We start from the raw sequence: 16500 nt of genomic DNA on the forward strand, positions 1-16500 counted from the left end.
GTAATGATAATATGATTCGTCAAAGTAGGCCAAAACTGTTAATTCTAGAAATAAATTCCATAAATGTTGCATTTTTTTTTAGAAATTGGAGTTACATACACAGACACCTACATTCAGTCCTCGTTAACATGTAGTGCACAGTTTAGTTGTGTGAGTAAATGCCCGTTTGGATACAAAACGGGAGAAAATGGCTGTCCAATGTGCAGATGTTTGCAACATATTTCAGGTAAAGTTCAATAAAAACAAACACTATATAGTGAAATTATTGCATGGCATGTATAACTATTTCAAATGTTAAAAATAGTTGTCAAAGGTACCAGGCTTATAATTTGTCCACATAAGAATATCAGTGACTCTCAGATCAAAATTGTTACGAAGCAAAACAAGTACAAAGTTCAAGAGCATTGCTGACCCAAAGTCCCCAAAAGGGTTATTTTGTATTTTAATTTGCTTTTAAGAATGTTTTTTATAATATAACTTCTTAAAAACTCATTAATCTAGAAAAAGAATAATGGAATTTAAACAAATGGAATCATTAATTATTAAAAAAATATCGTTCACTACGTTTTTTTTCTTTAAGCACATAATTGATACCGTACGGCATTAAATTTTGCATCACATACAAAAACGTGGCAATCTTATTGTTTGCATTAATTTAATAAAAATAGTTAAAAACATCTCACTTTTCAACTTATCCTTTTCTTACAGAAAAACAGCATTTAACTGTAGCCGATAGATGCCCAGAAGCAACAAGATGCAGTGAGATGTGTCCAGAGGGATATACATTGAAGACTGTAGTCGGAAGAGAATGCCCTATATGTCAATGTGTCAGAATTATAACAGGTAATGGTTTTGCATTTCTTTTTTTTGGGGCCCTTCATAGCTTGCTGTTCGGTGTGATCCCAGTATGTGTTGAAGGCCGTACCTTGACCTATAATGGTTTACTTTTATAAATTGTTATTCGGATGGAGAGTCGTCTCATTGGCTATCATACCACAGCTTCTTATAACTATGTATGTCTCACAAACTACATTCAGTATTTGTTAGCATGCTTAGCAATTCTTTTCCCTGTGGGTACATGAAGATATGGATATTAAATTGTGACAGATAATACATTGTTTTTTTTAAGGAAATGTTACCAATCACGGGTTGTTGAAGTAAAATGTAATCGATTAATCGATTGCTTATGTAGATTTTGTATTATTCCTTAAAGTGAGCAATCGACCGAGTTTAGATTTGAGACGGGTGATGCTTGCATAGCAGTAGACTCTTTGTTACTTTGTTACAAATTTTACTTGATTAGTACATTAAAAACTTGAAATATATGATAATGTTACCTGGTATTAGTCCAATGTTTAAGTTAAAAAACGTATGCTAGTAAATGAGCTTTTACAATGTACCAAACCATTTTTTTTTATTATGATCACATTAAAACGATTGCCTAATGTATCATCAAATACAGAAAAATAATGTGTTTAGAGACGCTTAAAATGTTTTTATATGAAATACATTGAACCTTTAATCTAGGAAATTCCAGTGCCACCTCTATTTGTATCATTTACAGCAACAATGTCATTATTTTGTTTAATACTATTCTGTTTATACCACAGAGAGTGTACAAAGTCAATTGGGAAGTTGTACTGGTCCAGAATGTTCATCAGGTATGAAGGTGTAAACAGTTGTCAAAAGTACCAGGATTATAATTTAGTACTCCAGACGCGCGTTTCGTCTACATAAGACTCATCAGTGACGCTCATATCGAAATATCAAAAAGCCAAACAAATACAAAGTTGAAGAGCATTGAGGATCCAAAATTCTAAAAGGTTGTGTCAAATACGGCTAAGGTAAACTATGACTGGAATAAGAAAATCCTTAGTTTTTCGAAAACAGTTTGTAAACAGGAAATTTATAAAAATGATCACATTATTGATATTCATGTTAACACCGAAATGTTGACTACTGGGCTGGTGATACCATCGTAAACAGTTTCAGTCTATAATTATTAATATTATCAATCTTTAATATCTTTTGATAATTGTTTGTCTTTGTTTTTATGTTTCGTACTTCATATGAACATATGCTACTGTGGATTCATTATATTTCATGCGATACTATTTTTTTATTTTGAAAAATAAGTTTAACGCTTATCTAGATGTTCAATCAATAAGAAGTAATATGTAGGTTTGTTCATGAATGCAGATTAATTTTGCAATTTGTTTGAATTCAGTATGGACTAAATACAATTGTATCTAAAACCTCGAAAATTGCTACCTACGAATATGAATGAATCGTTAGCTAGTTGCTATATAGTGAATTGGGTTTTGATATTTTTTTTCAAATATTAAATAATCATAATTGAAATCAAAAAAATACTGTTCAATTAAGGCAAGGAGTACGTTATAGAACACTTCTAGCGATAAATAAAAGTTGCATCGTTAGATACTCAAATTATCTCCCTTACACCACGCAAGGGAAATGACTTCCTGTGGTTTCTGAAGAAACTAAAACAAGAACGCCTGTAGCAGAAAGTAAATATGCCTTTCAACAAAATTTTAAACAAAAGAAAATTAGTGACAATGCTACAAAATTTGATAACGAGGAATTTATGAGAAATTCTTTGGAGATTATTACGTTCGCTTTGAATTCAGTTCTGTTTATTTAATCAGTTGGTAAAAAAGAAGTTCTTTATTGGTGTTTTGGATTCGTGAAGCATGCTAATTCTATTTATCAAAAGGATAAAACACTCGTCTAAATATAATTTCCTGTTTTTCCTGTAGATAAGATTATAAGTTTTCTCTTATATTGTTCACATAGCTATTGTAATCTTTTCATGAACTTTCAATCCCTACATTGGCAACAGGAAGTACAACAAGCTCGTAAAAAATTGCAATAAGGTTTAGATCATCAATAATTTATTCATTCCTCACTAATATTTAGCTTAATTATTCAATAGACTAGTGTACTTTTCAAAGAAATATAAAGCTTTAATATGGTCACTACTTGATTTGTTTTCTTAACATCGATCTCACTTTTATGCCTCCAATATTTAACCAAATGTGCATATTTTTCTGTCTCTTTAAACATTTGTTATTGTTTATAGGTATAATGTGTATTGTTTGAAGTAGATTCAAATGAATGAGTATTAACAGTCTATGGAAGAAGCGTTTCGATAAAAAAAAAAAACTTCACTTATATCAACGAGCGATATTGTCTTATATCAACGAGTTGCGTTATGGGAAATTTCAGACAAATGTTAGCATTTGTACGACAGTTAGGGCCGTTACTTAAACAAATTTTTTTTTTATTACTTACATAAGTATTTTTTTATTTTAAAAATAATGAAATTACTGAATAGAGTTATTTTAATTTTCAATAGAAACATAGACTAAATATAGTTTTCATGATTTTAAACAACATTTTATATCATAAAATAAAGAATTTATCAGATTTGAGAGGAGTATAGAGATAAAGGGTAACTTTGAAAATAATGACAAAAATATTACTTGAATAAGTTATTTTAAACACTTTTGAAAAAAAATATCAGTCTACCTTCAAGATTTTGGAGGAAAATGAGAATTTAATAGTCCCAAGAGACTTATCTTTGACCCAGAAGCGTCGGTATGAAAGATAAGTGCGTTGGAAAGTTAATTTGTGTTTCTGAAGAATTAGTTTTTTACATATCAAGGGACAAATAACCAGATAACTGTGAACATTATCTAAAGCTAGTAAAATCTGTATTCTTGGACACCTATAAAAATAATATTCAGAAAATAACTTATATAAGTTATATTTAAATTAGCCTCGTTTTCAACATCACTTGTATAGGTAATTTTAATTGTTACTTGTTTAAGTAATGTTCCTGACTGTATGAAGAAAGGCAGATTTCTCGGTATCAAGTAAATACTCTTTTCTTAAAACAGGATGACATTTGACACGACATACGTCTGCTGTAAAATTTCTATCAATTATTTTATGTAATAACAAGAAAGGTGTATGTAAACAAGAAAATTGAATTGTTGAATAAATGAAACATAAATGCACGATTTATCATTTGTAGATGTATACATTCAATAAATATCATGTAGCAAATACAGTAGAATGCAATTAAGATGAATTCAATTGTTTGCTAAGCCAAAATTACCTATAAGTCAATGCTATATTGTCTTATATCAATGCGACGTTTGTCTTATATCATAGCGAAGTTTTTTTAATATAAAAAAATATGAATGCGATACTTTTCTTATATAATTGCTATAGTTTTCTAATATCAAATGAACACGATGACAGGTCACAATGCATGTCAAGAAAACCGCAAACATAATTTACAAACTTGGTTCATGAACGGCTTAATGTTTGAGGATCAATTTCACTAAAATTTCGTATCTGTAACAAAATTAACGCTTACATGAACCTATCATTTGGAAAATGTTGCTTGACCCTATTGCTAGTTGAAAGTGTTAACAACCTGTTTAGTCTTTTGTTTTCAATCATATGGTTTAACCGACTAATTCTATTTGAAGTGATGATGCAATGGCGGAATTTAAATGCGGTTGTAAATAGTCTACCGGCCTATTAGATTATAATATAGGTCCAGTGGGGTCTAGGGGTTGGAACACCTTTTTTTTTGGCCGATCAATGCATTTGAATGGGAACATATGGTTTGACCCCCCTTTATCTTGGGTTTGGAACCCCCTTTTTGAAAACGGCTGGATGCGCCCTTGAGGTCGCGCTGCTTTAGCCTATCCACATGGGTAATATCAAAATAAAAACTATCATTAATTACTTAAAAGAAAAAGAAAACATTCATTCAAACAATCCAATTCAATACAGCTCCATATAACAATGAATATTCAAATGGTAAAATAATTATTCCAAACAAATTCAAATGTACAAATGCTGATGTCCTGGACTTTGAAGATACCAACTGAGTAGCCTCAGACTACAAATTGAACAACTTCAGATACAACGAAAATAAAAAATCTTGTCAAACAGAAAATTTATTCATTATTAACATAGAAAACAATATTGAGAAGAAAAACAGTTCTTTTTGGATATCAAAGACTTTCCCCGTTGGTAAATCGATATCCCTATGAGCATAATCAGCTCGCCGCAAGAACGCTCTTTTACATCGCGATGACCGTGAGGGCATTCCGATGTATTGTTTCCACAGAGATTTGACTTTCTATTTGACTAGTTACCAATCGTTTAAATACGTGAACATTTCTTAGTCCAAAATAACAAAAAGTATCGCTTGTTATAAATTCATTTCTTCAATGAATACTAAAAAAATGTTTAGAAAACAAATAAATCAGATGTAAAAGTCTCTTGACTTTAGAAATTTGTATATATTTTTTCTATATTTATTAATTAAGATCGTCCAGTGCTGTTTATTTGGTATTTTTATTGACGTAATCGTTCGTGTACCATCATAATTGTCGTTACCGTTAAAGCGTTAGAAGTGTCCTAGTTTATATTGCACTGTACAAAAGATTCAGCACCCAAATGACGTTTTTGAACGAATGGAAAGCAGTTATTTACAAGGGAAAACTTTGAAGATTTATAGATATAAGAAGATCGTGCATGAGTTCGAATGAGACAACTTTCTATCAAAGTAATAATATGTTTCAAGTTAACCATTATTGATCAAAGAAGGGCCTTAAGCACGGAACATTGGCTCACAGCGAACACCACACTATATAGGAACCAAAAAAATACTAGTGTTAAACCATTCAAACAGGAAAACCAACGGTCTAATTTGTATAAAAAAGGAGATTCAAAAGTACAGGTACGATTTTATTGAATCAATCTAAGCGAGGACAGTATGATTCATCTTTGTCACAAGTCAGTTTCATTGTTATCAATAAAGAAAGTCTTCCATGCGTGCGTTGCGAGCATATCCAACATATACTATTTCGGTGCATTCATTATAAAATTTGCTAAATGTTACATATGTGAACAATAACTTTGATACTTAGCTATTTGATTACGACATTGTTTATTAAACCCCATCGGTACTGGCATTTTCAAATTTTGAAAATGGTGGGTTGAACTTGGTTTTATAGCGCTAAACCCCTTACTTGTATGACAGTCTTCAAAATTACAGGTAAGATTTTATTGAATCAATCTAAACGAGTACAGTATGATTCGTCTTTGTCACAAGTTAGTTTCATTGTTATCAATAAAGAAAGTCTTCCATGCGTGCGTTGCGAGCATATCCAACATATACTATTTCGGTGCATTCATTATAAAATTTGCTAAATGTTACATATGTGAACAATAATTTTGATACTTAGCTATTTGATTACGACATTGTTTATTAAACCCCATCGGTACTGGCATTTTCAAATTTTGAAAATGGTGGGTTGAACTTGGTTTTATAGCGCTAAACCCCTTACTTGTATGACAGTCTTCAAAATTACAGGTAAGATTTTATTGAATCAATCTAAACGAGTACAGTATTTTTCGTCTTTGTCACAAGTTAGTTTCATTGTTATCAATAAAGAAAGACTTCCATGCGTGCGTTGCGAGCATATCCGATATTTATTATAACATTGCATTCATTATAAAATTTGCTAAATATTACATATGTGAACAATAACTTTAATACTTAGCTATTTAATTACGAAATTTTTTATTAAACCCCATCGGTACTGGCATTTCAAATTTTGAAAATATTAGATTGAACCTGATTTTATAGTGCTAAACCTCTTACGTGAATGACAGTCATATCAAATTATGTCATATTTACAACGATGCGTTAACAAAAGATACATAATAGATAAAATTATCAAAATATGGGTACTGCAGTCAAATATTAATACTAATAAGTAATAATAATAAAAAAAAACACCGCTATGATATTTTAAAAGTATAGCATTGATATTTAATAAAATAGCATTTGTATATTTATGTATATAAGAAAAACACAGCACTCCAAATTTTACACGGACACAACCGTTTGCGCCAAACTAAATTCTGGATGTATATTTAGACTCAATTGTTGTTTATATTTGAACAATAAGTTTTAAAGTTAGTATTTTCTTAATTTTTGTTGCCGAAAAGAACAATTTCCGCATGGAATGTCTTGATATTATACAATATCGCTATGTGATATAAGAAAAGTTTTTATCGATACGCTTCTTCCATAGACTGATTATTTTGGGTTTTTTATTATTATAAAGAACGAATATGGTTATCTATTCAGATTTATTTTTGATTTGAAAGTACGCACGATGGTCTGATTCCAACTTATTGAAAAACACTGGGGGGATGCCACTGCTGGTGAACGTTTCGTTCCCGAGGGTATCACCAGCCCAGTAGTAAACATTTCGGTGTTGACTTAAATATCAGTCATGTGGTCATTTTTATAAATTTCCTGTTTTCAGAATTTTTCGAAAAACTAAGGATTTTCTTATTCCAGGTAAAGATTACGTTAGCCGTATTTTGCACAACTTATTGGAATTTTGGATTCTTAATGCTGTTCAACTTTGTACTTGTTTAACTTTATAAATATTTCGATTTGAGCGTCACTGATGAATCTTATGTTGATGAAACGGGCGTCTGGCGTACTAAATTATAAACATGGTACTTTTGATATCTATCCAACTTATTGTAAAAATTAATTAACGCAAATGTCATGGTATTTTTATTCAGAAGTAACAGACGGAACTGCATTTTATTAAATTTCTGTGTTGGTTTTGTGTTAATGATATGGTAATAATAGTCAGTTGATAAATTTCATGTCTCTTTGTGATGAGTAAATTTACCACCACTGCGTCGATGCCACTGCTGGTGGAGTTTTAAATCCCCGAGGGTTTTACCTGCTCAGTAGTACGCATTTCTATGTTGAATTGAGTTATCATTGATATGTACATATTTATAAAATAAAAATTGTAAAGAAAACTTTGAATATCACCAGCCCAGTAGTCATCAATTCTATATAACTTGAGTTATAGTTATCAAAGGTACTTGAATTATAACAACATGTATAATTTAGTACGCCAGACGCTCGTTTCATCTACATAAGACTAATCAGTGACGCTCAGATAAAAAAAAGTTATAAAGCCAAGCACGTACAATATTGAAGAGCATTATAGACTTAGCATAGCATATTTACAAGTAAGATATTGATATTCATTGCATGCGTTCGATTTCTCACCGACACAGATAATCTAATCATGGGCATAAAATTGGTTATGCATCCATCCATACATAATGTTACCCTATTATTTTGTATGTAATGCTAACGCCTGATATGACATTTTACCTAAGTGCACTAATATTGACAAGTCAAATGGGAAATGTAACCGACATATTCAAATTGACGAGTAAAGTGATTAAATCTATACAGCTTAGATGACTTTAAATAATTTGTCGTTAATTTCTTGATGTTACTTTGACATATGTAAACATGGTCAATTAGTTTAGTCTGTATAGGATTGAATTTGATGATGATAATTATAGAATATTAGCAGCTGGATAACAAGTACATTGCTTGTAGGAGCAATGTATGCACAAACTTTATTACATTGTATTTATGAATATGTTTAGCCTATATTAAGCGACTGGAGGTTATTCGTATCACGTAGAACTTTTTACACGTTTTAATAAGCTAGTCGGTACATTGCCAGTATAACTGTCCTCTATGAAAAAAAAATGTAGAAAACTATAGGGGATACTATGATCAGATTTGTTTTAACAATTATGAGTTTTATTTGCAAATAGTTATCAAAGGTACCAGGATTATAAAGTAGTACGCCAGACGCGCGTTTCGTTCACATAAGACTCATCAATAACTCATATCAAAATATTAATAAAGTCAAACAAGTACAAAGTTGAAGAGCACTGAGGATCCAAAATTCCAAAAAGTTGTGCCAAATACAGCTAAGGTAATCTATGTATGGGGAAAAACAAATCCTATGTTTTTTCGAAAAAACTCAAAATTTGTTAGAGTCACAAAGTAAGAATTATATCGTGACATAATGCGTCTTCTTGTCAAATTTATCACGATTAGACATAAAATCTTTTTAAAATTGGATAGGTCAACAAACCGAATTTATTGAATTATATGTCGACAGATGTTTCGATAGACACGTCGAATACCTTTTCATTAAGGATGCGCATTTTTAACTTGATACAAATGTTAGGTAATAATTATGTTGTAGAGAATTTGGTTGTCTTTGTGAAACGGTCCCCATCTCCACTTGTTCCATTCTCAGTTTTATAACATAGGAATAACTCATAATCGCAGATATGATATTTTAAACGATTCCAACAAATAAAATTGAGAACGGAAATGATCAAAGCATACTATCGTCTGTTAATAAATTGAGTATAGTCCACTCATCCATTATAATGTTTGAACAGTGTATGATGTTTGTATGAAAACAGTGTTGTGCATTTTGTCACGTCTCCACAAATACACCATCACGACTCAACACTGAAGTTGTCTAATTAGTATATGTACAAGTATATATCAACAAATATAACTTTAAACTACCAACAAATATTTTTCTTGCATTAACATATTATATTTGAGTAGCCATCTTGATGTTCTATTTCATAGTGACCAATGTATGGTATTTAATGTGACCGTCATATACGTTTGATTTGAAGCCTGCTATTCATCCATGGTTTATCAATTTACTACAAAAGGAAATGTCTGTTTCTAAAAGGAATAAGACAATTGTTTTCCCACTATGATGTGTTTGTGCTTTAAATTTTTCATTTGTGCAGGACTTTCCCTTTTACAATTGTCCTAGCGTGTGAGTTTTTCTTTTCTGTCATTCACATACATAAAGTCTACTGTAGTAATGACAGACTCCTGCATGATTTATTCAATCAATCGTCATACTGAAAAAGTTTTATTTTTTTCATAGTGTAGAAATTATCTTAAATTTGTGTAATCCTTTTCTACTTGAACACTATTTGTAAACAGTAGTTAAACCTATGTTAGTATTGTGTACTTATTTGTCTGTATGGTTTTTTTTCTTTTTAAACCATGACGATGTTAGTTTATTTTCGCTGTCCCTCTTGTATCTTTTGCACCTCTTTTAAGTACATGATTTATACAATACATTATTTTTTACTTAAACTTTTAATAGAAATATTATTATACATTGATAGTTGTCTTTCCTGTGAAATTTGACTCGAAAAACGATGACTATACGAAACATTTATTAATAATACAAGGGAACACAAACTGCACACTCAGGTGAAAGAAACATAGCTTATTCAAGATTCATAGTGGATGTAAATTAATTATAACTGGACATTTGATTCAAACACATACATGTAGCTCTATTAAACATATTTAAGTTGATTTCTTTTTTCCTTTTTAAAAGGTTCAATTCATCATGCAACAATGAAAGAAAGGTGTCCTGATACTTTTAGATGTGATGAAATATGCAATCATGGGTTTTCCTTGCGAACAGTGACTGGCCAAGAATGTCCCGTGTGTCAGTGTGCTGTTGTTACAGGTAAATTGTATAATGCATGCTATAAAACAATTGTGGCCTAGCCTGTACAGTTTCAAATTAGGTTGATAATTTTTTTTGGAAGCTTATATTCGTGTGATATTTATATCTAAATTAAATAATTTGTATTCTTATTAAAAAAACTGTTTTTATAGGCGGTATACTGTTTGGCCTCTGCCTGACCATCCATCCGTCTGTCAGTCCGCCCATCCAATTCTCTGTCCGTCTGTCCAATCAATATTATTTGTCGCATCTTTTTTCAGGATCTATGTCATAAGGATTTATGAAATTTGATTTCATGTTTTATATTAGTCAGCTACATCGTGTAATACGTGTTTATATTCATCACATACCAACATCCTGGTTATCGAACACTTTTATCACATGCTAGCCAAGTTTGATCTCTCATGAACGGTAGTACACATATTTCTGGAATTTGGTTTCAAGATTTATTTTAGTAAGCTTTACCATGTGATGTGTTTTCATTTTCATCCCTCAACAATTTATATTTATCGAACACTTGTATCATTTACACGTGAGAGCCAAGATGAACATTGTTGTCACATCTTCCCAAGGTACTAGAATATTAGTATCAGGGTTTATAAAAATCAGCTTAACTGTGTGATGAGTTTTCAGATTTATCACTCAACAACTTCTGGTTACTGAAATTGTTAAACGGGGGTACATGTATCATCAGTGAGCAGTAGTTCATTCTTTCATTTGTATTTTACCTATTATTTGTACATATGAAATGCTTTTCCGAACAACTTTTTTTGAACGCTCTCATAATACAAGAACACAAAAGATAGAATATCTTTCAATACCAAAGAATCAGTAAATGCACAACAACAGCAATTAAAAGGCACGCATGAACAACGCATATATCGCTATCCCTCATCTCAAACAATGAGGTCTTCTACACGGAGCAGAAAAATATTACCTTACCTTGCAACTGTAAGACGAGTGATATCGAAATGCATTTGTGGACTGATACGCGTGCTTTTCATAACTGATCGATCACAACCTCGCTGATATGAGTGTTTTTAAAATGTTCACTTTGCACCTGTCCAAAGTCATGCAGGAATCTGAAGTACAGTAGTTGTCGTTGGTTTATGTAATTTATACGTCTCTTTTTTTATATAGATTTTGGTTTTCCCGTTTGAATGTTTTAACACTAATAATTTTGGGGCACTTTATAGCATGTTGCTCTGTGCGAGCCAATTTTCCGTGTTGAAGGCCGTATATTGACCTGTAATGGTTTACTTTTTTTAAATTGTCTCATTGGCACTCACCCCATGTCTTCCTATATCTATTCTTAAGGATTACGTGTTCGGGTTTAAGGTTAAGTTATCTCATGACTAACCGTGTCAGCTAATGACATACAATCTAGGTCAGATGTTTGTCTAGCAATAAAACTTGCAGATTTATAGAACATGTTAATCCAGTTTTTAACGTAAATCGTTTAATTTATCAACCAGTCTGCACAGACAACGAACCGTTATATAAAGATGATTACCAAACGAATTAGACATGTCTCTCTTCTCATTTTATAAATTGAATGACTATAAAGTGATATCAATTGATTGCACCAATGCATTTTACCATGTACATATTATTCTGAAATGTTAATTCTATTTTTCTTAATGTAAATCATCGTCAAATTTAGAATAATTTCATGGTAGTATTTAATTTGAAGGCAAATATATTTCTATGGGAATAAATGACAAAATGCACCAGTGTTGAACTTTAAAGATGTTTTATTTAAACTGTAAATTGTCCATGATAAGCATGTGTTTTTCATAACTGCATTAGTTCATTTTATTCGCAGATAGAATAACTATGGCGAAAAGTCAATCAGCATCTATTGAAGGAAAGAACGTTATAACTAGTAGCAAATCATCCAATAGTACTATAGTCAGTGGTAATGTGAGAACACATAGTTCCGGCGGAAGTACAATAATGAATGGACCTTCAAGAAGCATGTTCTTGCACGAGTCATTAACAGGTCATGTGCCATTAGCTGGGACTATCAATGGGGACTATTTACATCAATCACTATCTCACAATTTACCATTAGCTGGAGATTTAACTGACAGGAACTGTATAGGTCCTACATGTTCTGCCAAAAATGGAATGCATACAGGTACAATATACAGATACAATCTCTTTTCCATGTTGAATACATTTTTATATCTATCTTAAACTGTGAAAATTCTATTTCAATTCAAACCAATTTCGTTGAAATTAACAGCAATATGTTTGGGAAAAATTAAAAGTATAACACACCAACATAATGAAATGCACGTATTACATATTCAAGAACACACGAAATTGAAATTAATTTTGTAAACACATTAACTACTATGACAAGAGGAAGAGATTATAAACTGTAATAAGTAAACCAAAACAATCTCAAGACTTTATAATTATTTCCATTCAAATGGGTAATGAATTTGCTGTTGTTTTATGCAGTGCTTTTTGGTTTAGTCGGCTGTCACTTATTTGATTGTCTTTTTAATTTTTGGCGTTGTCAGTTTGTTTTAGATTTATGAGTTTGACTGTCCCTTTGGTATCTTTCGCCCATCTTGTATTGCCACGGCATTGGCAGTTATTTTTTTAAGTTTGAATATACATCTTGTATCGTATTTTTAATTTTCCAAAATTAGTGAAAACGTTTAATGTTGTTCTTATTGAAATTCTGTTTAGCAAACCAAGACTTAATAACAATTTGGAATACATTTAAAGTAGCACGATATAAAGATTTTATACCTTACATCACCCAGTTTTAAAATACTGTACCTTTCTGTATAATGCTTTTAAATGTATAAAGGTGTTATGCATGGATAGCTACAAGATTACTCTTTTAACTCACCGTACTGTTAGTATTTAAAACAGTTATGTAATCAATTATAATGTTAACTGTGTCTACAACATTTTACAAGAAGTTCCCAATTTCAATTGAAATAGGCCTCTTCATGAATATCCCGAAGGGTTTGATTTTATTATAAGTTGTTCATAGAATCATTATCTACAAAAGCATGAAAAGTTTGTCTCAGATTTTGAATAGAATGTACAGATCAAATTTTATACTTAATGAAATAGTATCTACTTTTGTATCAAGGATGTTTACACTTATTTGAGATTTATGAGAGAATGGAATTACAAAGAGACAATTTTAGACACTCTTTTGCAGCTCTTGCTGTGTTGATTACGATTTCTTCAAAATGTCATGTAAAGCTATAGAGATGGAAGAGAGTAATTCATTCAAGAGAACTGACCAAGATTTTTCCATTAATTGCAAGTCAAACAATATTTCTGTTATGCTACCTTAATAAACAATATTCATTATATTTACAGGAAGGACGGCCCAGATCCAATCTAGTCGGTGTGATGATATATTGACTTGTGTAGTGGAATGTAAACACGGATATAAACTTGGTATCAAAGGATCGGACGGTTGTCCCTCTTGTACATGTCTTAAATAAAAAAAAATATCTTCTTTGAAATTCGTGTTTGCCTGTATTAGCCTTATCATAATATCGTAAACAAAGTTCCGGTGATTAAATTCTACATTGTTCTGTCTCTGTTTAGGAGTGTCTCAGTGGCAACCATACCGAATTATCTTAACTTTATAATAATACAGATATTGCAATCAACTCAATGATTATTTGGATCGGTTGTAGGAAGTAGTTTTTGTTTTAAACGTGATGAATTACAACGAAATCACATTATATACATGATGATATAGATGAGGTACCACTTTCATGTGAATAATTTGTATGTCAGGCCATTTGAGAGTGTTGCGTATTCTATGCATTGTTAGATACTTATCTTTTGAATCTTAGCACGACTGTGTAAATAGTCCATGACATTGTTTATGATAATTTGAACATGTTTTATTTAAAGTTGATATTGTAAATTCAGAACTTATTGCGAGATTTACATCAATGCGAACAATAAACTCAATGGGTATTACATTAACAAAAAGTAGAATTATGATAAGGATCCATATAATCATGATAATAAAAAATGAACATTTTCCTTAACTCCGAATAAATAATATCGCATTATATTAAAAAAGAATATGTAGTATGATTGATTATGAGACAACATTACACACAAATGAACAACTACAGTTCACTGTACAGCCTCAAACAATGAACAATGCCAATATTGTATTGTCAGCTATAAAAGGCCCCGAAATGTCAAACTTAAAAAAAAATCAAACAAGAATAGTAACGGTCTAATTTATGTACAAAAAGAAAGAAAGAAAAATAAGTATGTTACACATTAACAAGCGACAACCACTAAATTACAGGCACCTGGCAAAGAACAGTCACATGCATACAGAATGCGGCGGGGTAGACATATTAGCGGGATCCCAACCCTCCACCTAACCGTGGACAGTGGTGTAACAGTAGAAAATTCTGTCTCTGTTTAGAAGTGTCTCAGTGGCAAAGTAGTCTCGTCCTTTTTCAGTGGCAATGTAGTCTCGTCCTTTTTCTAAAAAGTTCATCGAAAGGTACAAAGACCTTGTTGATAATGTTCCGTATCAACTTCTCAAATAATACACGATGGTCTTGATGTATAGATTCTGCGTACTGATGTTGTGTATCATCTTAACAACATGTTTTATTGTTCTTTTATTTGTTTTTGTTCTATTATTAAGACTACTTTTACTGTTGAATGGTTTTATGTGATATCCGTTTGACGTGGCTCGGTACTTATACATCTCGTCAATGTGTTTGTATTGGCTTTCTTTTTTTGGTGATTTGTTTTGTATATGTGACTCTTTGTATTTCTTTTGTGCTTATAACGTGACTCTGTTCTTTAAAAGATCCCGTCAGTATGACATTTGTCTGTAATATGTCATTATGATATATTTCTATTATGAATTACTATATACGTTGAACCACAAACGTCAAAATCAATCAATGGCATAGTGGAATTAACAATTTTTGGATTCTCATAAATTCTCGGTCTATTTCTGTAATTTATTCTTACATACTTTTGATTTTTTAACCCTGTATGTGTACATTGCCTATGTAAATTTTAAAATTGTTTGTATGCACATTGAACGACAAATTTGTGTGACTTATATAATTTTTTCTGACGTCAGACACTCAAATCAATCCATGTGTTCGTAGATATTAGATGTTTTTGTGTCCTGTTAAATTGTTCCTTTTAAAAATGTTATACGATGATGACTGATGTACCCATATTTTGACCATTTTATTAATTGTGACTGTTTATTTAACGCATCATGTAAATGTAGCGGAATTTGATGAGACTGTTATTAAAGTGACAGGGTTAGCGCTATAGAACCAGGTTTAATCCACCATTTTCTACATTTGAAAATGCCTGTACCAAGTCAGGAATATGACAGTTCTTGTCCATTCGTTTTTGATGCGTTTTGTTTTTTGGTTTTGCCATGTGATTATGGACTTTCCATATTGATTTTCCTCTGAGTTCAGTATTTTTGTGATTTTACTTTTTAGAACGAACTTTACAAATCAGCTAGATATTTTTTAGTTGTAGTGTTTCATCAAATTGTTGACATCTGCTGTGTAGTCATTTCTTGTTTGCTTCAAATTGCATGACACTCTTTCTTTGCGGAGCATTATCAACAAGAAATTATATTTTTTTTTATTTTCATAATTCAGGTAATGAACAGCTTAGCTTAGAAAACATGGTAGCTCAATCAATTTAATGAAGCGATGCACTCGACATGGTTATTGTCGTGTATTTAAAATATGCATTTATGCCCGATCATAGAAAGTAAAATAACAAAATAACGAACTCCAAAGAAAAATCAAATCTTATTATGAATGAAATTTTGGTTGACACTGGTTTTATAGTAATATTTTAAAGCACTCACACGTATGAAAGTGTCATACAAATGAATTATATTGACAACAATAATTGAAAAATGCACATAGAGGGAAACTATACCATTCACCTAAACAAAGCCGACGTTGACTTTATACTGTTCTGCTATTCTGTTAAACCCCTAATGTTTTAATTG

General features: G+C 31.2%; 1 protein-coding gene across 1 annotated transcript; it reads left to right on the top strand.

Annotated features, from left to right (window-relative positions):
- The first annotated feature begins 88 nt into the window (after positions 1-88).
- LOC134717550 (uncharacterized) lies at positions 89-13960 on the top strand. Its single transcript, XM_063580040.1, has 6 exons — positions 89-226; positions 709-843; positions 1611-1661; positions 10344-10478; positions 12304-12618; positions 13833-13960. The coding sequence occupies exons 1-6, from the start codon at positions 199-201 to the stop codon at positions 13958-13960; spliced, it is 792 nt and encodes a 263-aa protein (XP_063436110.1). The 5' UTR covers positions 89-198.
- Positions 13961-16500: the final 2540 nt, after the last annotated feature.

The sequence above is a fragment of the Mytilus trossulus genome, chromosome 5 (genome assembly GCF_036588685.1).
Source record: "Mytilus trossulus isolate FHL-02 chromosome 5, PNRI_Mtr1.1.1.hap1, whole genome shotgun sequence".
In the NCBI taxonomy this organism is placed as follows: Eukaryota; Metazoa; Mollusca; class Bivalvia; order Mytilida; family Mytilidae; genus Mytilus; species Mytilus trossulus.